This window comes from Desmodus rotundus, chromosome 4 (genome assembly GCF_022682495.2).
Source record: "Desmodus rotundus isolate HL8 chromosome 4, HLdesRot8A.1, whole genome shotgun sequence".
Lineage (NCBI taxonomy): Eukaryota > Metazoa > Chordata > Mammalia > Chiroptera > Phyllostomidae > Desmodus > Desmodus rotundus.
Genome location: NC_071390.1, coordinates 152,359,078 through 152,384,296, shown reverse-complemented (window position 1 = coordinate 152,384,296; position 25,219 = coordinate 152,359,078). Strand labels below are relative to the sequence as shown.

The 25,219-nt window shown below is 43.8% G+C and overlaps 1 protein-coding gene across 3 annotated transcripts in view; it reads right to left on the bottom strand.

Moving 5' to 3' along the window:
• The window catches only part of CORIN (corin, serine peptidase), a 179,614-nt gene extending 155,195 nt beyond the window's left edge, over positions 1-24,419 (bottom strand). For 2 of the 3 annotated variants that reach the window (XM_024573820.4, XM_053922516.2), the window contains exons 1-2: positions 24,208-24,419; positions 285-429 (exon numbers count right to left, since the gene is read on the bottom strand). In XM_024573820.4, coding sequence (XP_024429588.2) covers positions 285-429; positions 24,208-24,279 — 217 coding nt within the window. In that variant the 5' untranslated portion in view covers positions 24,280-24,419. Of the gene's footprint in view, positions 1-284; positions 430-23,411; positions 23,485-24,207 lie in introns of those variants that run through there. The other variant, XM_053922515.2, reaches the window with a different exon arrangement.
• Positions 24,420-25,219: the final 800 nt, after the last annotated feature.

Here is a 25,219-nt window from a genome sequence, read left to right as displayed (position 1 = left end):
GACTAATTGAAACATCCCTGAGTTTTCAGGGACCTTCAAAGTTTCTGCTACCTGGTAATCACTCCTTAAATGCTTTTTAATTAATACATGAATTAATATTAATAACAATAGCTAGGAGAGTGATTATAGTGTTTAAAACTGCAGATTTGCTTAAGATAGTCAACAGATAACTCTCTTACTGAGTTGATATTTCAGGTTAAATAAGTACTAAGCAGAAATCACTCTTATAAATCATGTTACTCTTACTATTGACTTCATTTTCCCTTAATAATGACGACGCTCACCGACAAAGGAAAGCAGGATCACCAGCAGGACGATGAGGGCACAGAGACAGGGAATCAGGACGAGCAACAGGAAACGGAGAACATTAGCCGTTGTCAGCCGTGGAGAGCAGCCATCACCCATGCTATCTTCATCAGCTCCCAAGACCTAAAGGACAGCGAAATATGAAACATGGTTTTAATATCACAAAGCAACCCGATACATGGCATGAAATTGCAGAGTACAGCCATCCATTCAAAGCAGCAGCATCCCTAAGAGATTTTACCGTGTGTACTTTAAGACATGAAATCAGGTTTAGCCACCGAATCATGCTCATAAATGAGCAAATAATGGTACAACCGCATTCAGGGCAGAGCAAATCATCTATTTCTGAAATGTTTTTTGGAAGTGCATGAACTTGTAATGATATTCCATCTTGATTTTTTTAAACGTATTTGCCGATTTGGTATCATTCCAAATGGCCATAAATAACTATGGCAAGAACTCACCTTGGCCCAGAGCTATGAGCAGAAACTGCCTAGCACAGTGATAATGTATTGGTGAGGAGGTGTAGACAAGACACTATCCAGGCTTCATTGCTGTTTGCCTTACTAGTCCTAACCCAAATCTGCATGAATCTGGATAAAATAAGTTTCCAGCCATTAATAATTCAGCAAGTTTTAATATTACTGACCATGTATTTAGTGACAAGTTGAACAATTAAAGAAGAGCCTATCCTGCTGGCCAGTTAAGCACTGACAATCCCTTGGGGCCTCCTGTGCCTGTCCACACTGCTCCTGCAGCCCATCTATTTGGAGGAGGCTGATGAGGTGCAATAGTGATGGTTCAGATAAAGTTCTCGTCTTCAAACACTTTGCGTTTGCTTAGTTCAATCTCTTGCCAGAAATGATGTCTGGAAATTCATTTATTGCAAATGGCTAGCTTTGTGCAGTGACTTTTTCAGCAGGGGTCTGAGATGCAACTGAAAGTGACTTGAATCACTCATGACAAGCAACTCTTCAGGTCGCCTTAGTGAGGCGTTTCTCATGGTTCTCTCTCGGACTTCTGAATCCCCTTGCACACTCTCCTCTGACCATTTCAGGGCTTGACCTACAACCTCTGTGTGACTGTCTCCTGAATCTCCTTTCAAGTCATATCATACAATTCTGGTGCCCAGAGTTTAACAGCATCCCTCCCTCTCTCCTGGAACACTGCCATCAGCTTTGCACCATGCTCAAGTGTCTTCCGGATATTTTATTTTATTTTTTTACGCATCCTCAAGCCGATATCCCACTTCAGCCACTGCCCTACCTGTCTCCATCTTTCTCATCCAAAATGCTCTAAGAGTTACTATTTATTGTCCGAATGTCCTCACTTACTGTTTACTCACATGGCCACTACAGTTTGGCACCCACGTCTGTCATTGTGCCAAAACAGCTTTGGCTATGGTTGCCAACGACGTCCATGTTGCTATATCCAAATGACATTTTTCAGACATCATTGTAATGACAAAAATTTTTGTCTCTCCATCACTGGAGAGACAAAATTTTCAGCTAGCCCCTCCCACCTCCAACAAGCACTTTCTTCCTCTCACTCTTCTTTCTCCTACTTCTCCAGTCAGTCCTTCTCTTTCTGTAAGCTCTTGTCTCACATTCACTCTCTCCCCGTAATGTCGCCCACACAAATGCATCCACTGCCGGTCCGACACACGTGACTTATATCTTTAAATAGCAAACATAGACCTTTGCTCTGAGCTCCAGACCTTTGTATCCAACTGGCCATTTCACATCCCCTCAGTGGATTTTTGCAAAAACACCTCAAACCCAACATGTCTGAAGCCAAATAAATAATCTTCATTCCCATATCTGGTATTCTTCCAGGGTTTCGTGTCTCCAGAAAAGGTAACTGGGCACTTCTCGTGTGTCAGGCATTGTTTGGGCATCTGGATACATCACTGTGCGAAGCAAAAAGCTCCAGGCTCATAGTCCCTGCACCTGGTAAAAATGGCCATCATGTCTGCCCAGGAGTCCTGCAGATGCCTCCTCTTCTCTTGTTTGCCTACCTCCATTCTTGTGCTCCCTATTTGTCCTCCGCACTATAGCCAGCATGAGAAAGAGAATGTGTATCACTGGGTGAGGAGAAAAGTCAACAGGAGAAATGATCCCCAAACTGAACTAATTCAGGAGTTCAGAGCCTGGAAGCAGATCTCATCATGAGAACCATGTGTCTAGTGGATGGGCAGAGGTGAGGGGAGGCTTTGGACTCCCACAGGGATGGTAGGGGTTTCAAGTCCCTTTTTTTAAGATTTCAAAGGTCAAGGAGACCATAGTTGATATTTTAGATATATTAGTCTTTATCCTGTTCTACCTTTTTGCAGCATTTGACTTTACCAACACAGGGTACATTCTTAGGGAAACTTCCACAGCTGCGATGGCAGAAACTGCTTAAGAACAAGGGGATCCCTGTCCATCCATCCTTCAGATAGAAGATTGATTCCTGGGGTCAAAGCCAAGACATAACAAAGAGCCAGTGAACCCGAAGTATTTGAATGCGGATGTCGGATGCCTCTGTAGGCAAGTTCACCCAGAGACTCCTTGGAGATGGAACAGCTGCTGACAATCAGGTTACAAGAAACAGTTCAGCCACAAAGGTGCCCAGTGCCTCGTTAGGGACAACAGCCCTACCTCCTCTCACAACACCCTCATTCGGAGTGGGGACAAGTGTCTGGGAACTGTACGCACTTGTTCCTCACTCTTATTGTAGGAGTAAGTAAGAAAGATTTTACAGTCGGTTGGACCCTCCCACACATAATAAGTTTTACATTTTAAATATATAGAGTGGGGGTCAGCAAACTACAGCCTATGGGCCAAACCCACCCCACAGCCTGTTTCTAAAGACAAAGTTGTACTGGCAGACAGCCGTGTTTATCTGTTTGTATATTGTTACAGCTGCTTCCCTGCTGCAACACAGAGCAGTTGCAACAAAGCCGTGTGGCCCAAAAGGACTAAAATATTTATAATCTGGCCCTTTACAGAAAAAGTTGGCTCACCTGTGACATACAGCATCAGTGTATATCTACACAGATGGGTATTTTAAAGTATATAAATGTAATATACATACCATGTGATAACCAAACTAAAATATAAATTCTTTAAGAAAATCAGACTTTATCCCCTCAGTAGGGCCCATACTGAAACCTGATACAAATTTATAGGTGGCAATTGGCAGACAAAACTGCCTATTTTTTGCTATAAAACATGGTTTTACAGCAAACTTGTAAACTTCACAAAGGTTTAAACATAAAAATGATATTTAACATAGAAAACATTTTATTAAGACTACATAAGTTATATCAGTAGAAAAAAGGGAAACACAAGTTCCAGGGTTATTCAGACTGAAATACTCCTGCACCATGAATGTGAACTCTAATAACTAACAAACACTCACAAGATTATAAAGCTAGAAAGGGCCAATTTATTCCTGCTTCTGTAAACATATAATCATAGCATAAATAATACTAACATAGCTGTATCTCTCTATATGTATGCAAATAATATGCTTTTTTCACGAGGGCATGCCCAGCATCTAGAACAGCACCTGAACACAGCAATAGCCTGATACCTGCTGAATACATGAGTGAATGAAGTCAGCTGAGCAAAAATTGCCCTGTGCATAACATGCAAATCACTGCTTCTTTTTTTCAGTGACATATGCCTTACAAAGACTATTCATGAATCATCCAAAAACACTTGGAGAAAATGTATTTGGTACAAAAATAATAGTAAGTCTTTCCCTTTCACAGAAAACATGCTAAAGTTAATAAAATTAGTTTTTACCAGGAGTTCAATTCCATACTCATATTTCCTGTTATGAGCTTTGAAGTCAGTTAGAAAACTTGGTGTTTAAAAAAAGTACTTGTGGATTTTATTACAGACAAAATTTCTTAAATGCCACCTATGTTAACAGGAAGACAAGTGGCCTTATAACTCTACTAACCCCCTAAATCTGAGACCCCCAGACATTCTTGGTTCATAGGGCCGTCAGTATCCAGGGAATTATCTCAGTGAACAATAGGTCACTAGAAATGCCTAACAGTTCCATTTATTAAGTAGTTCAGTCCAACAATTTTACAGATATTTGTATCCTAGAAACTTAGTAGCCATTTGAAAAAATACTACACATAAATTAAAAGTTTTGAATATTTTCAAGTCACTCTTAACCCCAATTACTTACTAATGGGTGTGTGCCCCAGCTGGGCGCTGCACGCCGCCCCAAACCTTGGAACCAGACTGGAAACCACCACCTACCGCACATGGAGTTTTGCTTGCACTACTCTTTACACAGCGATGACAAAGAGCCAGCTTTGTGAAGGTAGGTCAGCATCCAAAGGAATGCAGCACAACTTAATGTCGAACCTCTGAACCACGTCCAGCTAGTATTTTATCTGGTAGCCAACGAATGCTGAGTGTTACTAGATTTCCTTCAAAAAATGAAAATAACCAACAAAGACTTTATGAGTCACTGTGGTGTCTTGGGGTAACCCCAGCACACAGGATGGAAATCATGGTTCTAGACGATTTATCTCTCCCACATTCACCTGCAGAAGTCCAAATCCTTAAAGAGTGTACTCCTATCTCACCTCGTTCAGGTAGCCTTCCTTGGTTACCCAGACAGACGCAGACTCTCTCTGCTTCATCTGAATTCTGGGTTGTGGCAGAGGCTAACCAACTCACACCATCTACTCTTTCCTTTGATCTTAGAAACAGAACCCTAACTTTTGTTTGGGCCAAAACTTAACAGCCGTTTAGAATAGAGACAGCATTTCCCATCTTCTCTCACAGCTACGTGTGGCCATGTCCTGAGTCCTTGACCGTAGGATAAAACTGGAAGTGTTAAAGGCGACTTCCAGGAAGTGTTCTCCCAGACAGAGGTATGACCTTCCTCTTTCTTGCTGGCTGGAAGATGAATGTAATAGCTGGAGCTCAAGCAATCATCTTAGAGCCAGAGGTGAAAGCTGGACGCAGAGGATGGCTGAGCAGCAAGAAAGAGGCAACCTGGCTCCCTGATGCATTTGTGAAGCTGTCTTGTCAGTCCTGACCTGCTTATTTTCAGACTACATTTACATTAGAAAGGAATACATTATTTCTTGTTAAATCACTGTCAGTATGAATATATTTTATCACTCGCCGTTGAAGCAATTTTAACTGAACTAGGTTTTTATCATTTTCTACTTTGGATCACGGTGATGTTTGTACACACGAAAACTCCTGAACTGTAACTTTAAGAAGTAAAGATCCATTTTTAATTCATTCAACGAAAAGCTATACCATGTGCCCAGAGCATTATTTTTATCCCTTAGGCAACTCACCAGTGCCTCGTATAGAGTAGGATCGGAATAAACATTTATTATCTCCAGTAAATAAATGACTCACAGTGAAGGCCAGCAAAACTTCATTAGAGAAGTTCAGAGGTTTTGATATACTTACTTTTGATGTGAGGGAGGAAAAAACATTAAAAGTTTTCTTTAAATACAATACAGGTAGACTTTTTGTGATAAGTAATGTAACTCAAGTTTGTTTACTTTTGAAAAGGACTAACAGCAACAAAGGGGGGCCAGTGGATTACCTCCTGCTGATCAAAAGTTCAGTGCCTTTTACGTCTTCGATCAGGATAAATTCAGAAGAAAAAATGCACAACTTAGTAAATTACAACTTAGCAATTTTCAATTACAAATTACTAAATATGGCGTGATAGCCAGAATGTTTTCAAACAGGGAGTAGTGGGAAGCAAACAATAAAAAGTAAGGTCGGTGGGAATGCTGGCAGTCACTAGACTAGGACCTCTTGCAGTCCCTTGAGAGACCCCACATTCTCTGGGTACTTCAGCCATCTCCTCTCCGACTCCCCCATATCCTCACTTGCCCCCTTCCAATGTCTGCACTGCACCCCAAGTGATCTTTCTGAAATGTTCATTTGGATATGTCACCTTCCTGCTTAATGAGTCTTGAGAGACAAAGACCAACTTCCTTAACATGACATAGAACACGATTCTTCTCAAACTTCAGCGTGCATGTCAGCTGTGTGGGGAGGGGCTGATCCAGTAAGTCTGGGTAGGGCCTGAGATTCTGCATTCTTTGCCAGCTACCAGGGGTGCTGATACTGGTGATCTGAGGACCTCACTCCGAGTAGCAGGATCTGGAGATCCTTCTAGGTCTACCCCGCCTGTACCAGACTCATTGCCTCCACTTCTTTACGCACCTGCCACCTGGCTCTTCCCAGCTCCTTAGAAGCACTCTCTGCCTGGAATGACACAGATTTCTGGAAAATGGGTAATCTTCTACAGTTTCTGTAGCTTAGAGTATTTTACCCTGAGGATGACATGCAAGTATTGGCCCTGACTACCCGTTTTCAAAGATATGGTTATCATTCTGCTTAGTACATGGTAGGCAATGTAAGAAACATCATTTTCAAAAGTAAAGATTGAAGAAGAAAAGAGATACAAGTTCATATTTAATACACCGAAACCCTAATTAACAACAACAACAACAACAAAATAACCTATTCCATGACTATTCCAAACTTTTGCTAAACATATGCCACCCTTGATCTACAATAGCTCTGTACCAGATGACATTCACCTACAGGTATGGTGTGTCTACAAAGAGTTTAACGTTAGCTTGCTACTCTTAAGGTACAGCATCAGACACAGAGAGATGCTGATATATTTATTTCAACCAGGACTTCTTAAAATCGCAACCAAAGATCAGTCAGACTTGAAGTAGTATGTAAACTGTTATTTTTTTTCCCACTGAAAGTCTAAACAGTATGAGAAATGAATGGAGCTCTGTTTTCTTTTCTTTTCTTTTCTTTTTTGATATTTTCCAGCTTTTTTTTTAATTTAATTTTTTATTGTTGTTCAGTTACAGTTGTGTGCCTTTTCTCCCCATCCCTCCACCCCACCCCAGCCCAACCCCCCTCCCTCCCCCACCTCCACCCTCCCCCTTGATTTTGTCCATGTGTCCTTTATAGGAGTTCCTGTTGTAAACTGTTATTGATTAACAGAGCATTTTGAAATCAAAAGGTTAATCCTACCTTCAAAATGTGACACTATGCTATGGATCCTCTAAAATACCAAAATGATTATATTCTTAAAATACAATTATGGAAGTATGTAGACTGAGCTAATACAGTACTTAATCAACATTCTGATTTTAGGTGCATAAGTATTGAATATTACTAACCAGAGGTTGTCCTAATTCATACATCAATCTGGTGGCTTTAGCCAAATTCTACTCATGGCTTTGAAGTTTATGATTTGACCAAGTCAAAATATCAAAATATTCTTCAACTGCAATGAGACTGTACACTTTAACGGATGGAACTGTGTGTAAGATTATGGCAGAATTCAAGCCATCTGTCCTATATCAAAAGATTTGCTTACAATGCTAAAAACAATTAAAAAGAAAAATTCATCCCAAATCAACACTATGTGCTGCTTTGATGCTGATTTTGCACCTTAATTCTCTCAGTAGGAAGGTGATCAACTACAAATGCATCACACTTTGCTGTTTCAACAGTGCAAAGAACAGTTTACAATGATGACAAGGTCACTCTGATTGGAATGGTCTGAGCAGGACACAGAAGCTCCCTCTGAACTCTGTGGGGATATTACACAGTCACATGTTAACATCCTCATAGTCCTAAAAAAATGCAGACACTAAGACTCCACTTTCTAATAGATATTTGGCCCAGAACATTGTCTTGCCCAACCATCAATCCAGAATGCGATCTGAAGTGGGGTTTTTTAGTATTAGAGATGGAGCTTCTCCAACCCACCTCCACTCTTTGTCCACTGAGCAAAAACGAGCCAATTGTTACCTACTTATTTAAGAAGAAATTCTCCCAGTGCTAGAGGTTTTCCTCTCTGTGCTCAATGAACTGTGAAAATTCCTCGCATGAATTGAAAGTAGACTTACGAAATAAGAGATCAGTGATTTAGACACTTCTCAAATCAGGCATCTGTCAATTCTCCACCCAGAATATTAGCTCCCACTCTACCAATAAGCCAAATGCCTCCAAAATCATCTGTCAGTGAACTACACCAAACCCAAATGTCTTTTGTTGTGATGCTTGTTTTTAATGTCCCAAGAGGCATGAAGAGCAAGCATCTGGTTTACAGTAAGTCTTTTCATCCCATTTTCTGGCATTTAATTGAAGCATATAAAGTTCAAATAACTCACACACTCTTTCAAAATGAAATTACTCAATTCACACCAGAACACATGGTTCTGCAAGCCAACCTGCCCCATTTTCCCCTTTGAAAATTAACATAATAACAACAGTACCAGATAGTCCATTCCAGAATGGGTGTTCCATATGGAGACTAAATTCCAGCAAAATAATTTTCCTGTCGAGGAGACTAGATAATAATAATATTCTAAATACTCAGGCATCGGATCACTTCAATGTTTCTGCTTTAAGGGTAGCATTGTTTAGCCGAAGTCTGAAATATGCGAGAAAAGATCGGAATGTTTCAGAGGCAGCTTGAACAACATTGTCTCCACCACTGAACATCTAGGTGACCTGATAAAGTCATCACCCTGTCCTAGCCACGTCTGCACATCTGCAAATACGGGACAGAATAGCAATGTCTTGCCCCACCCACAAGTATTCCCCCCAAAAGGAAATTGGTAAAGCAAAATAAAAGTAAAAAACAGTAATAATAACAATGTTTCTTTCAAGTTCGGAAAGCTCTGAAAGTCCTGATTCCTCTCCAATGGAGAGCGTGGAGCTTGCTCAATTCAATCACCCTGGAGAAAAGTTATAACCTTTGCTCAAATGAGGTGATGTCTTCAGAGGCAGTAGGAGAACCTTCTAAAGTAAACCCCATTTTCTTCAGAGCAAGGTGGAAAGGTCCTCCTTCTGTTATAGTCACAGAAGATGATCTTAGAAAGAAAGAGCAAGCTACTCCCGCCTAGACAACAAGGCAGACAGATAGCATCTGGCATCCTGTTTTGAGATGACTTTTCCCCCAATTTCAAACATGTCAGTCTCATCATTGTAAGGCAGACACAAGTCAAGGTAATAAAAGATTTCTTTTAATGCAGGTACAATATCAGAACTCTTTCTGCATATATTGAACAGCCTTAAAGGTCATTTTTTCCATCAATTTTTGGGAAAAAATGAAGGCTACAGGGGGAAAAACAGAGGGTAGAGTTATTCATTCCTCAGGAAATTGAATATCTGACATTTATTCAAAGAAGCATTTTGAATTTCACCTTCTGATTATAAGCTACTGCATTTCTGAGGAAGCTATGGCAAAATCCAGAGGAGCCTAACATATTGCCAGATGAAGCCAAACCTATTTTTCATGTAGCGCTGCGGAAGCTGTTGAATTTGTGCAAATCTTAGAGACCTAATTGACTCACTGATCCAATAACAGTGGAAATGTTGTGACTTCTAAAAACTGAAACAGATTGGTAAAGTGAGTAAAGAACTAAAATATTGACTTTCTACAGCTGAAAATAATCAGGGAATGCATACAAGACAAAATGGATTTTATGCTCTACAATAATCCATTTCAGGCATTTCAATGCAAAGTAAAACATAAACAGATGTTGAAAACATTTAACCTGCTGAACCTACCTGCTGAAAGGAGTCCTGCAGTAAAAAAAGTACAAGTAAGGATTTTATGTGTTGGATGTAGCAACCATTTCTTTGTGACTACCCGGAGCAAAAGGATGAATTCCAAACTTAACATTCATCTTATGTTTCACTATAGTCCATGAGTAGTCTAGCTGAGTATTTACAGAGACTTTACTGTTGAGGCTTCCATTACAAAATGTGTCTACGTTACATGTTAAAATCTCACTAATTTGGTTTATTCTTCTCATGCTTATTTAGTGCCCATTCTGCGCTATAGGGATGTAAAGATGAGAAAGACATAGTTCCTGTTCTCTGGGAGTTGAGCACCTACCTCCAAGGAGATTCACAACTTCACAGGGGACACCAGTGCCCTGTGATGGGACAATAATGCAGATACGTAGAAAGAACTACAACAAGTCTGCCATAGAGGCATGGTTAACTAGGGCACGGTCATCCTGCATTGCCATATTTTTTTAATACATAAATTTTCACTTTTGCACCAAGACAAAACAACAGTATTTCTTTCACTGAGAAATACTGAGCCCCAGATGCATGGGGCTCATCAGTACTCAAGGCACGTGTGTACCGATCAAGGGTGGAGGGGCCGAAGGGAAGCAACACAATTGGCATTTTGATCAGGACAATTTTTCACATATTCCAGGACATTTGGCATCCCCGGCCACCATCTAATAAATGTCAGTAGTAACTCCCTCACCCACCCAAGGAGTGTGCGCAACAAGAGATCCTCCATTATCTCCAAATACTCCCCAGTGTACTGCCTTTCCTGCGGGAGAAAGGCAGCAAGTATCAGCAAGTGTTCAGTGTGTATCAGCTGAACACAGAGTACACAATCAGCTCTACACTCTGGATGCAAGGCTCGGTGCTCTAGGTATCATCTAAAGTTAGGTCTTGAAGTAATACACTGAGCGATTATGCTTTTTGTCTACAGAGAGATGGTACCTTTTTTTAGATCAAACATTATGTCTTTTCATTGTGATCATCACCCAGTGGGAGCATAAATGAACACAGAATTTTAATGTCAACATCAATTAAAGAGGAGAGGCATAATAGATTAGGTCCTCCAAAACGTAACACCTACTACATTGAATTAGGAAATTTGAGGAAGAGTAAGAAGTGGTATAACACATAGAGTGATTATTTCTTGAGCAGGCAGGGCATGAGGCTTTAAGGTATGGTGGACCTCAACCAAATGTGGTCTATGTAGCATTTTAGACTTTGGACCATCTCTGCATCCTCGGTCCCCAAGCTACACACTGAGGCTTGACCCAGTGTATCAGTTGGGACTGAGGTAGGATCAACCCTCTGTAGGTCCTGGAGGTGACCAGAACAAAATGCACTGCCCCAAAACTACTAAACAGCTGAGTTTAGTAGTTTACTAAACTACGGAGTTTACAAAGAGGTCAGAGGTCATTTAATGAACAAATCAGAATGAATTAGGACCATGGGATGGAAGATGGCTAAAACCTGTGAATGAGCCCCTTGCACCTGAGTTTACAAAGGAGTAGTTTACTGCTTTGGCTATTTAAGAGTAAAAGTAAACTTCTAGTTTTGATTATTTGTTCCAGCCCTAGAATAGATGTTGAAGAAGGGCTGCCCCAAATCTCAGTCCTTCATGTTATTTTAAACTACATTCAGGGCCACAGAAAGAAACCAAGTGGAGGTTCTAACACGTCAGATGCATGGGGCTCATTCGCAAGTTTTAGCCATCTTCCATCCCGTGGTCCTAATTCGCTCTGGATTTGTTCATTAAGTGACCTCTGACCCAGGCTTTAGATTTCAGAAACCTAATTCATGGCTCCACCAGAAGAAGGTGGCAGATTTTGCTTTAAAACAAACAAACAAAAAAATGGGTGGCCTTATCATAGTGTATTCCATCTTCTCAAGGTGAAGTAAGAACGCAACTCGATAAAAATTTTTCCAGTGCAAGGCTAAAAAGGTAATTCAAAAAGTCTTAGCACGGAATGCTCTGTCTTGACAGAATCAGTTTAACTCAGGAAGTCAAAAGAGATGTGGAATGCTTTGAAAAACATCCTTCAGTCTTACTTTCAAAACAACAAATCAACAAAGCTAGAGGAAGAGATAGACTTCCTTCCGAGAAAGGCTGAGCTTTGAGCTGACAGGCTGAGCAGATAGGAAGGGACAATGTGACTCAGAGGGTCTAGTGTAGAACGGTAGAGTTGCACCCAGGTCGAATACCCCTAAAGAAGCTATTAGAAAGAGGGAAATGTTTTCGGTGGTTACTAGACGATAATGGTATAACAGAGCAGGAGCTCAAAGAACATACAAACTGATTGGTCCCAAGGAGGCTAGGATGGGAGAAGTTGCTGAAAACTGGCTTCTTAAAGCTGCAAATAGGCAGTTCACTGTAAGAACAATTAGGGAATCACACCTTCAAGATTAGACAGCTATGACAAGCAGATATTGAAAATGATACTCATGGAACATACAATCTATCAGAGAAGAAAGAGAATAAACAGTTATACAAATAGTCATTTAATTGTAATTGCACTAAGTGCTATAGAGCATAAGTACGAGGTAAATAATTCTTGGTAATGTGAAAATGAATGTAGAAAACTGACTTTAACCTTTTTATTAAAACTTAATACAACACAAAACAAACAAGCAAACAAAATACAGCCAAAGACATTGAAATAAAGAACAAACTGACAGTAACCAGAGAAGAGGGGAAAAGAGATAATAGGGAGTAGTAGGGAAAAGGCCATCAGGGAACATGTATGAAGGACACATGGACAAAGCCAAAGGGGGTAGGTGTGAGGGTAGGAGATGGGGATGGATGGGGCAAGGGGGGGGGCATGGTGGGGTGAAAATGGAGACAACTATACTTGAAAAACAATCTTAAAAAATGTAACTGTAACAGAAAGCAGCATAATACTGAAATACTTCAGTGACCAAAAATATTAATGAATATTTACGTACAAGCACTCAAAATTGAATTGCTAGAATTACTTCAGCCATAATTAAATAATTTAGCTTCTTTCCACTGATGGTTTCAAGTGTTTATAATGTTAATACATATTTACAGTATAAACTATGGTGAGTGTTGAATATTTATGATCGGGGGAATCCAAAGTATTAAGAATTGCATAACATTGCCTAAAATGATAAGAGGCTGCTGATGAAAGGCCGGCTTGTGAGAGCATAAACTCATTGCCCCATCCATCATACTTTTTAATTTTGTTTTGACATCTTTCCACAGTTAGTATTCCCATGTAATAAAACATTTAAAAATTATAATACTGTGTTTTGCAAAAAATAACATCTGTCAATTCTCTTGAGTGTCTCCCAGTGCTAAAGTTGTTTGCACTTGGAGACAACACCAAACGCACAGATGATCAATGTTTTCAAATACGTGTAATATTACGGATGTATCTCATTTGTGTATGAAACGGTAAACCTCTGGATCCAAATTAAGACAAACCAAACTAATGAAAAATGTGCCTTGAAATGTTTAATAATTGTCTATCCTTGATGCATGGACTTTTATCCTTTCCAAAGAAAATGCGGTTAAAAATTATGACTGTGAATTAAGTGGCTATAAATAATTCTGTTTTCAGTTGAAGAAATTTTTAAAATTCTCTTTTTGGAATGTAAGGTTAAATTGCATATTAAAAGTATTCTAACTTGTTTACTGCTTTCAAAAGAAAAGTTATCAAACAAACAAAAAACAAGAACCTCATAGAGGACAGAAGAGCAGCTACCAGAGGTGGGGGGGAGGGAGGAGCGAGGGGAAAGGGGGCTCAGCATAGGGAAGAAAAGGAGACGAGGCTTTGGGCAGTGAGCACACAACAGAGTATTATAATGCTGTACAGCTGAAATTTACATAGCATTATTAACCCATGTTTCCCCAATAAATTTTTAAAAAGGTGGCCATGATTACAAATAAAGTTTGTCTCAGTGTAGATACAAATATAAAAAAAATTTAAGTCTCTTGAAATTATCAAATGAAATTTATTGACTGTTTTCTCCTTTTTAAAAAAATATTTGAAACAACCACATACAGTACAAAGAACGTTTTATCTGAACCATTTGATACTGAATTCTAACCGGATGCCCCATCACTCTGAAAAAATGTTAGTGGCGTTGCCTACAAACAAGGACATTCCCCTACAGAACCACAGGAAATCACATTTCTACACTTCTGCCATCTGATTCTCAGAACCCATCCAAGTTTTGCCAATAGTTCCAATAACATCCCTTATACCAAAAGAATCTAACTTAGAATCACATATCACCCTTAATTTTCACATGTCCTTGGTCTCCTTCAGTCTTCCATCAACTTCCATGATGTTGACACTTTTGTAAATTATAGGTCAGTTAATTTGTAAAATGGTCCTTAGTTATTAATCACATGATAAAGACGATGTCTGCCAAGCGTCCCTACTGTAATATTATGCTCTCCCTCTCTCCACCCATGAAATCAATAAGTATTTTATGGTAAGATAGTAAAATTATGGAAATATCCTATCTCTTCAAACTTTCAGTTTATTCTGTTATTTATTGGTATCTGTATGGACTCATGGTTTACCATTTTATTCAGTGGTTTATAATCTGTTTCTATGATTACTTATTTTGATGGTCAATGGCCCTCCATTGGCTACTAGGAGCCAGTTCAAGCCAGTTCCTGTGTCCCTCTAACGTGAACCCATAATTCTTTGAGCCCTTCCTTGCTTTCTGGAACAAGAGGTTTCGGACTCATGTTGAACTTTTCCTTGCCTCATCCTTGGGGTGAGGCACTTAAGCTCACCAAGGACACCTCCAGGAAGGCTCCGCTGTTTTAATTCCCAAAAGGTTGGGAAGCTCAGCTTTACTGTTAACGCAGAAGAAGGATGACTACAAATCACCACAGGCCAGGCCTAGGACTATAGTGACCACGTCTAGACCTTGAAATGAATAAATACAAAGACCAGAGGGAGAGAGGGAGCTAGTCTCTAAGGTTTGCCCTAATCTTCTAGGGAGTGAAACTGGACCCAGCCAGGCAGCCCCTCAGCCATTCCTGGCTTGATCCTCCCACCTCCACTCCCACCCCCAGCCCTGGTCACCCCAAGTGAGCAGCTGGGTGTGAGAGCTTTGAGGGGCCTCCCCAGGGCTATTTTTAAGGGGGTATTTTCTGCTGGTCGACTTTCCACAGGGGCAGGCCCGGGTCTGGGGGATTCACTCCAGCTGGGAAATCTGAGAAGACAGCTGGCCTACGGCAAATGAGGTATTTTTAGCTGAGACTTGGGGATCTCAGGATTGTCATCTACTTTAGACCTCAGGGTGGGAGACACAAAACAGAGCCAAGCCAGAGCAGTGGTGCTGACTCTGAAGTTCCTTAGCAACGACTACTGAGCTTGGAGCTTATTGTTGGAAGAGAACTGTGTGCACTCGCCCTAGGCGGGGAGGGAACGCAGGCCTGGGGGTCTTTCCTTACACTGGTGGAGGCAAGGCCTGGGCGTCCCCCCTGCAGGCTGGGTGTTCAGAGGGGCTCTCCCACACCTACCTACCTACCTACCTGCCTACCTGACTGCTGGTGGCATCAGCATCACCTAGAACTGGTTAGAAATGAAAATTCTTGCCCACCCCACCCCACCCTCCCCTACAAGCTAGAAACTCGGGCAGCGGGACCCAGCCATCAGCAGTTTATCGGATTCTCCAGGGGACCCTCGTGCATGCTAAACGTGGAGAATTACTGGCCTCATCACACATCCACTAACATCCATAGATAAGGGTACACAAGTTAAACTGAATCCCTACCAAACCCACAGAGAAGCATGTTTTTAAATTACAGACATTATATTGAGCACATTTTTAGATGTACAAAAACACTGAGTGGATAGGAAAGAGAATCAGTCATTTACTAAGCCATCGTTTTCATCCTGTGTGTTGTGCCCTCATGTACAAAACCATTCACCTCTGTTCATCCTCTAGGGTAGTGATGAGACACTCAGTTTTTGCGACCAAAGGCTACGACTGACTCAGAGTGAGAAGCAGACCCCGGTGCTCAGGGCGGAGAGCAGTAATGCACACCAACCCCAGGAAGGACTGCACATGCGTACCCCAGGCCAAGCTGCGACGCAGCCAGCTTTAGCTGTCTACAACGCAGCCAGAGGAACGCCTTCTCAAAAGGGTCTTGCAAATGCTGTTAATATTAGGGTATTAGTAGTGTATTCGTTTCCCATCGCTGCTATAAGAAATTGCCACAGTGGCTGACAAACACAAATGTACTCTCTTATAATTCTGGAGGTCAGAGTCTGAAGTCCATCTCCCTGGGCTAGAGTGAGGGTGGTGTCCTCAGGGCCACTTGCTTCCGAACGCTCTGAGGGCAGAATCTGTTTCCTTGCCTTCTTCAGCTCTCAAGGACTGGCCGCCTGTGCTCCTTGGCTGGGGGCCCATCCTGCATCTTTGAAGCCCATCTCTCCAGTCTCTGCATCCCTCATCTCATGGCCTTCTCCTCTGTCCAACCCTCCTGCCTCCCTCTTATGAGGACACTGTGATTACATCAGGTCCTCCCGGATAGTCCAGAATAATCTCCCCGCCTCACAATCCTTAACCAACCACATTTGCAAAGTCCCGTTTGTCATATAAGGAGGTATTTACAGGTCCTGGGGAGTAGAATGTGCCTTGTGACTCTAAACTATCCAGTAAGGTAGACACGAGCCAAGGGTGATTATTGAGCACTTGGAATGTGACTCAGCTGAGATTGCTGTAAGAGTATTGAAACTTAAAGACTCAGTATGAAGAAAAAGGAAGTAAAATATTTCACCAATAATTTTCGTATTAATTCCATGTTAAATGATAAAATATTAGATATGTTGAATTAAATAAATTATTAAAATTACATTTATCTGTTTCTTTTTGCCTTTCAAATGCAGCTACCAGAGAATTTTAAGCTGCACATGTGGTGGGGCGGTGTTGAGTTTCAATTGTTTTATGTCCGTCTTACATTAGGCTTTGAAAGCAACCGTGCAGAATTGAGATAGCAAATCAAGAGGGATATTATATTAGGGATGTGAAAAACTAAATTCTCCACTAGATAAAAATTAACAAAATAAATAGAACCCCCACATGTTTACCTAGCAATTCGTGTTCTTACAAAGCACCTTCATAAACCATTATTTCTCTGAATCTTTGATCACATCCCTGTGGAAAGGATGTTGTTGCCCTTTTTCACAGAAGAAAACTGAGCCTAAGGGAAGGTAACTTGCTGGAGGGGCGCCCAGCTAGTAAGTGGGGAACGAGAACCTGCACCAGAGGTGCCCAAGACTGCCCTGAGTTTATTTCCTGGCTTGGGTTTAATGATTTAATCAGGCTCACTATTCCTGAGTGAGTTTGTTTTTGCCTCCAATCTTCCCAAACTTCAGAGATCCCAGAATTCTCTCTCTTTAACTGAAAATTCTGTTCCTTTGCAACTCTGAACATACTTTTCTTATTTTAACTTTGAATGCGGAGGGGTTATGTCCTGCCTAGCTACTTAAGGAAAAAGATTGTGTCCTGTGTCAAACTCCTCCTCAGCTGCATCCAGACAGGTACCTGCCTCCCAACTGGACTCTGGGCCACTGGCTGGAAGGCCCACTGCACCAATGACATCTTTCTGCCACCCTCAAGCTGCATGCATAGGTAAAATGCTCAGCTCTGTAACCAGAGAAGATGCCCCCAGAAAACCTGGGCTCTGGCAATCAGATTTCCTCTAGCTCAGTCTTCCCTGGGGTTGAACAGGCAATTTGGCAGGTTAGCAGAAAGTCACTATAAGAAGAATTAGCAAAGGCCCACAAAGAGGCAAGCAAGCTAAGCTCAGCTAGGATGCAGCTGGCAAGAGAGGAGGGGGCAAAAAGTGAAAGTGTACAACATACTGTTCATTTCCTCTGCCACATTCAAATTTCAGACCCTGGGAGGGTGTCTAGTCCAACTACCTCATTTACACATGAGGAAACAGGGATCAAAACATTCTGATTTCTGTAGCGTCTCATAGCAACTTCGTATCAGATAAGGATGAGAACTCCCATTTCTGCTGCTGTTCAGCTTGGACCAAATTGTTTCCAGGGATCATGGAGAAATAAATATTCGGTAATATCCCACAACTTTGATTTCCAAACCACACGACAGAGGGGTGGCATCCTGCTTGCAGGGTTGAGGCTCTGAAATAGGCTCACGAGGGTGAACTTCAAAGGTACAGTCAAAATCATCCCTGAAAATCCTTCGGAAGGTGCCACGGTGGAGACCAATATAGCTTGCCTCAATAAATCCCACAAGTCAGTTTTTCCAGAGATCGATCAGGTTCATCAGCTGAGTATCAGATTGATGAATTGGCCCGAGGTTAGAGGACAAGAGCACACAGATCTTTAAACACTGGCTGACGTGGAGGACTGCAGGATGGATTTGTGTGAGAGGCGCCCAGGTTTTAAAACTAACGGCAGATCCCTCGTCTTCTGTGCTGTCCCTCCAGGGCACCATGCAGAACGACGGACACGTGGCTTGTACCACTGCGACAGTCTCTCCACTCCCTGCTCTCCTGACTCAGCGCGTATTACTTACTTGGAAACTAAGCTTCACATGCGCATGAATCTTGATTTGTTCACTAGTGTATCCCACGTCCCTGGAACTGTACCTGACACTTAAATGTTTGCTGGATAAATAGATGAATCTAGTCCTTTCTTTGTCCAGCCCGCGTCGTTGAATTTGTGTTAGCTGAAATTATTTAAGTCCCACACGTGGCTCTGAACCTCTCGGGTGTCGCAGTGCCCTTGTCGGGAAAATTCACACTGGTCTGTTCATAGAGCTGCTCCCTTCCTTATGGCGTTCGCAGAGCACAGAGCGAGATTTCCTGGTGCTCATTGTGCTGCTGCGACGCCAGCCGAGTGACCTTCATGGTTTTGGACAGACCAACATCATTTACTTCCGCAGCCGCAGAAGGACTTTTCTGTAAAACTCGCCCAAGTGCTGGAAACAAAGGTACTCCTCAACTCCTGTCTGCCTGAAGGCTCAAAGGGTCCCCGGGCTAACACAAACTGGCCATTTAAGGCACCAAAATGGTCTTCGCAGCTCACCCCTGTATTCTCTGCCCTACTCCTAAGCCAGCCTGCTGGCTGACTGGCCCTCGTCCTCTTGAGCTGCTGACAGTTTCAGCACTGATGCTGAAAGGCAAGGTGGATCACCTACAGAACCACCCTGGATTCTCTGGTCCCATCAAATGCTGACACTGTGCTTGCCGCCATCGACTCTGATGGTTTGGACACGTTAACATGGACCATAGGAGGATATTCAAACAGCTGCTGTAAGGTGAGCTGATGGGCATAACTGCCAGCATTTGGCTGAGAGGAAAGCAGAATCTATGGGCACCCTTCAGCCGGGCTCTGTGCTGAGCAAACAGGGCTGAGGAATGCTCGGGGATGAGGTCGACAGGAAGCCAGTCCTGCAGGACAACAGCAGCTCTTCTTGAGACGCAGAGGCAGGGCTGGGGACAGAGACAGGCTCGGGATGGGGGCGACTGACCGAGCAATCTAAAGGTGAGCATCCCATAGACCCTTTCCACACCCACACGGAAAGCACACAAAATCTGCCAGCCTGCATGGTGATTGTCTGCCTGAAAAAATAATAAACGTTATGGACTGTACTTACTCTCAGGCAGATTTAGCAAAGTCCCAGAAACAGAATAAACTCCTAGAAAAAAATCGGGGCAGGGAAGGGATCCTATCTCTGCATCTGCTCTGGCTTCAATAGCGCCTGAGGTTTATGTCCACCATAACCTCAGAATGTGACCTGATTTGGAAATAGTCTTTGCCATCATAATTTGTTAGGGTGAGGTCATACTGGGTTAGGGTGAGCCCTAAATCCAATACGACTGGTGTCCTTATAAGGAGACAGAACACATAGAATAGGGAGGAAGGATACGTGACTAAAAGGCAGAGACTGGAGCGATGCAGCTACAAGCCAAGGCATGCCATGGATTTCCAGCAACCACCAGAAGCTTCAAGGGACCTGGCACTGCTGACATTTTGACTTTGGACCTGTAGCCTATAAAACCGTGGCAAATAACTTTCTGTTATTTTAAGCCACCCAACTTGTAGTAATTTATTACAGCAGCCATAAGAAACTCATATAGCATCTATCTACCTTACCTAGTTCCAAAGATACTTCTGTATAACCATTCATTCACAAACCACTAGTAAGTACCAAATACATGCCAGACATTCTTCTAGCAATGAACAAAAACATAGAAAAATCTCTGCCTCCATGGACTTATGTCTTAAGTAAAAGGAGACAGAAAATAATCAAAGTTACGAAATAAAATATGTAGTCTGTCAGATGGTGAGAAGTTCAGGAAGGGTCCTACAGAGTGAGGTGGAGTACTGATTATCTGAAGAAACTGAACATTCTCAGTAAATTGTGATCCAAACATTGAGCCTTGTATTCTAGTATTGTTGTTCTTATGAAAAGTAGTACAACATGTAAGGGAGATAAGAGCCTCTACTATATCAGAGTTTCTGCTCTAAAAGCAGGAAAACCATCCGTCGTAAAGCTCCGTGTGAAGGGAAAAGAACCTACATTAGCAAAAATCGTCAAGACTGAGGGGAGAATGCCCAAGGATTTCGTGACCGATGCACACTTGTTGGATGATTTATAAATGAGTCTAGCCATTTACCATTCAACTGATGCCCCAGCATTTGTAAAAGAAGCCAAAGGACATGCTGGACAAGAAAACTTTTACCATCCAGGAGTCTTGTTAAATTACCACTCAAGCAAAAGAAAGCTCTAGCCGGGGTGTCCAACCTGCAGCCTGCGGGCCACGTGTGACCAGGATGGCTATGAATGCAGCCCAACACAAAACCATAAATTTACTTAAAACATGATGATTTTTTGTTTTCATTAATGTTTGTGTATTTAATGTGTGGCCCAAGACAACTCTTCTTCTTCCAGTGTGGCCCAGAGACGCCAAAAGGTTGGACACCACCGCAACTAAGAGAACATTCCGCAATGAAGGACACATTATAGCTACACCACGGGTGTCAAATTCATTTTCACCGGGGGCCACATCAGCCTGGCGGTTGCCCTCAAAGGGCTGAAATAATTTTAGGACTGTATCAATGTAACTACTGCTTAACTGTAAAGGAGTTGAAAGTACATTCGGCCCTTCGAAGGCAACTGCGAGCCTGATGTGACCCCCAGTGAAAATGGGTTTGACACCCTTGATCTACACTGTATCCACTGTGATTACTGAGTACTTGAAATGTGACTAGTGAGACTAAACAAGCAAAGTTTTAATTGGATTTAACTTTGACTAAGTTCAACCCTCTCCTGTGGCTAGCAGCTACTATCTACAGGACAGTGCAGCTCTAGAATCGCCAAAGGCTGGCTGCGGAGAAAGGCCGGGAGGCTCACTGAGTCCAAGATGGGACCAGCTCCGTAATTACAACCAAGTTAGGGAGCCCTCGGAGTGTGCACGACTGTTACACGTAGTACGTCTAGGACATAATGATTTCCTTAGTCCTGCCGGTGTCCTTACAGGTCACCAGCGTAGAGCCCCATTTGCTGGATAAGGAAATCTAAGCCCAACAAGATTATCTGACCAGCTCAGGGCTTCGCAGCTTTTAAGAGATTTGGATTTAGCTTTAACACCAAAATCCATATTCTATCTACCAAGGCACATCACCTATGGCACTTTACTCTTGTGACTTCTTCCATTCCCACCCTCTGTGAACTCTCTAAAACACGAAACTGTGTGTGCGCACGTGTGCATTTGTCTGAGTAGACCGTGAGGAACAGGTGAGTCTGGGGGAGGGGGTCCTTAAGTGCTTAGTGTGCATCTAGTATTCTATAGAGGTCAGTGTCCTTGAGCCAAGCAGCCCCACTTCCCACTTGGTCAGACACTGGAATGCCAAGGACAGTGAGGGAGCAAACGGGACACATGAGTGCACACTTGGTGACCAGCTTACTAAGGCAGCAGTGGCCCATTAAAGAAAACTTGCTACCTCGAACACCTTCAGCAAAAATTTTCTATCACAGCTCTCCTGGTCGTCAGGGAGCTCCCATTCCCCCAGCAACAGGGACATTCAGAAAGCCTGAGGCCCTGGGTCTTCACATGGAGGGAGGCTGGGGCCAGGGAAAGAGGGAAATGACCAACGGAGTACCTCACTGACAGGATGGAGCTCTGAAATACAGGTTTCAAAGAGTGGCGAGGCTAAGTCTCTGGAGATACGGGGCTGCTGGGCTTCCCCTGCACCTCCCCCTTCCCCCAACAATAGAGAAGGGCAACTTGGGGCCAGCAGAGTGGGGTGTGCTGACGTCCAGACGAGGCTGTACTGGGAAATAGGGGCCTCCCCAAACAAGAGCATGGCTGCTGTGTGCTGGAGGCCTGATCCTTCTGTGCTGTCACTATTAAGATCTCTGCAGCAGTAAGAGGGTTTCTGATGTGATTAATTTTGTATCTTTAAAAAAGCTTCACTATGCCTGGAAATGTACTTGGTGAGATTAATAAAGTAATCCTTGTCTCTTTAACCTCCTGCAAGGTTAACTGAGTCTTTCATCATTCGACTGTAATCCTATCCTGCAAGGAACCTTCTGGGAAGAGCCCCCTTCCCCTAAATAAATCTTTCCAGCATCGTGAGGTTTTGAGGCATATGTGATTCCACACCCAAATCACTCTAAAAACAGTTCACCCTAGTGCAATGCTCCGAGATCTGGAAAGGATTCTGGGCAGACATCTGGTCTGACTCCTCTACCCCCAGGACCCTGGCTTCAGAGGCTGATTGTCAGTGTCATTTCACAGAACAAAACTATTGGCACCCAATAATAACAAACAAGCTACTGAATACTACTGGGACCGAGACAAAAATTGATTTCGAAACTTTTAAAAAATGCATTGTTTCTTCTCATTCTCTCTGGATTATGCCAAAAATGAATGTTTTCCATCACCTTTCATTTCGACACCTCCAGCTAAAATGTCTGTCTTTGGATAACGGTAACCAGTAAGTCCTGACTTCGCTCCCTGTCCGGTGGCAGCTGGGCATTCCTTTACAAAGTTTGGCTGCCGTCAGTACATTACAAAAAAAAAAAAAAAAGTAGTCATACAAGAGTTGGTCACTGTAGTGCATTGTTCTCAGAAGTTCCCCGCGGCAGGAAAGCATCACTTAATGAATTTCAGGAGCAGATTCCCTGGGAATGCCCAGCCCCACAGCTTCCCTGACGAGCTTCCAACGCAGCGAGCGCTCAGGGTTGGGTCCCGGGAATTACCAGCAGCGCAAAAAGCTCCTGCACCGCCATCCACCGGCCCCAGAGGGAGGCACCGGGGGAGGAGCTGCCCGCCATGGGAGCTGGGGATGAGTCCCAGCGGGATCCCGCACACCACCCTCCTCCAGCCGGCACAGCCCTCAGTCCCTAAGCACAGAGCGGTCACCAGTGCCTCCCCGACACCGAAGAAAGCAATTGCAAATTAGAACCAGGTCCTGGGGCTTCAGGGCAGTGAGGACCATCCGTGGTGTTTCTCCCTACCTTTCCTCTCCCGAAGGAGACCGTCGCTTCCCAGGACAAGGAGCCCGCCAAACCCGGCGCAGCTCAAAACTGCACCCTCCGGCAGCCGGCGCTCGGTGTGCCTAGGCAGGTATGCGCTGCAGACAAAGTTTGTGCGCGGGGGACACAGGAATTCCCGGCACCCTGCAAATGGAACTCACTGGTTCTGAGATGCCAACACTCAGAATGAATGGTCCAGTGATCTCCGGCACCAGCTGGTCGTGGGGGAACCGAGGGCCAGTCCTGGCTCTGGAAGGGACGAGACCGAGGCGCGCGCAGTGGTTGAAGGAGGCTTACGTCTGGGGTAGGCAAGGCTGCTGCGCAGTCCTTCCAGGTGCCGGGCACAGGCAACTCGGGCGCAGAGAGGAAGCCAGGGACCCTCGAGGGGCTGCTTCCCCTAGTTCCGGCTCCTTTTTCATCTTCTCCAGGTGCCCCAGCGCGCAGAGAGTCCAGTTGGTGCGCGGAGGATGCAGGGTGGAGGAGGGACTCTGCAGGAGACCTGCCGGCGCTAGTGCTAAGAAGAGCGGGTCTCCGTACCAGCCCGACTTGAACACTTAAGAAAACCTTGCCCACGACCCTGGGAGGGTCGGGGACGCTAGGCTACCGGGGAGGAAGGCGTGAGCGCCGGGGCTGGTGGCAGGACGCTCAGCACAGGGCTGGGAGAGAAGGAGGCAGCTGAAGGGAGGAGGGAGCACAGGCAAGAGGGGTAACCCTGGATTCAGCCGGACTGGAAGGTCGTCCGACCAGTTTGCCCGCAGAGCGGGCGTCTGGCTCTTACCCGCTTCCGAGCCCCGGCTCTGCGGTAGCGCTCATCTGGAGCGAGGGCAGGGGGCTGTTTCATGGAGAACATGCCTCGCTTCCTCCTCTGTCCACTCTTATCTGGGTCGCTTTCCTCTCCTCCGCGTGCCCCTGGGAGAGAACTACGCGTGCCTCGCTCCTCACTCGGGAAGAGACTGAACTTCAAGGGACCGGGCCCCTACATTTTGTCTGATCAACAGATCCCACCCGCCGACCACTCCCTCCTCATTCCTGGCTCCGGGTCCCACCCATAAGAACCCTTAATGACAGGTTCTCCGCAACCCCACCTCTCTGCATTCAAAGTTATTCTTCTGGGCCAAACTCGAAGCCAAGCCAAATGCTGCCTCCCCCATCACCCCCCCCCCAAAAAAAAAACACTTACACCTCCCAATGGCAGCACGAAAAAGAGGAGCCGGGAAAGTTTGGCTGTAGGAGAGAGTAATTGGGAGCAAAGGAGTTATTTCTGGGCTCTCCGAAACCTCTTTATCATATCTTAGACCCTTTCCTTTCACCTAGAGCGTAGCCAAGTAAATATCAAAATAAGCGCACACACTGGCAATTAGAAGCCACGTTTGACCTTTCTAAGGTGAGCATGATTTGCAATAAGCAAATGGAAACTTGCCGTCTGTTGTCCGTTTAGTGAAGAAACTGCTTTTGCAAGACTGCCTGAGACTTCGCTGGGGCTACAGGGACGAGGGAGGACCGCAGCCTGCTCCCCGACACCTGGCTCCTGCGGGGAGCACCCACAGGCTGAACCTCAGGGACCAACACTGTGCCTCCGGTGTTCACCAGCAGCCGCTCCTCCTCGGGCAGCGAAGGAGGGCACTGCAGGTACTCACAGCAGGTGAACACTAGTCAGTTTTTCATTTGAAGCCTCAGGCAGCTGTCAAATGTCTGGCAGAAAAAGCAAAAAGCAAAACCACAGAACTACTTGCGTTTTTCTTAGTAATGGTTTTTTGCATCCAACTTTAGTCAAGATCTAATGGAAATTT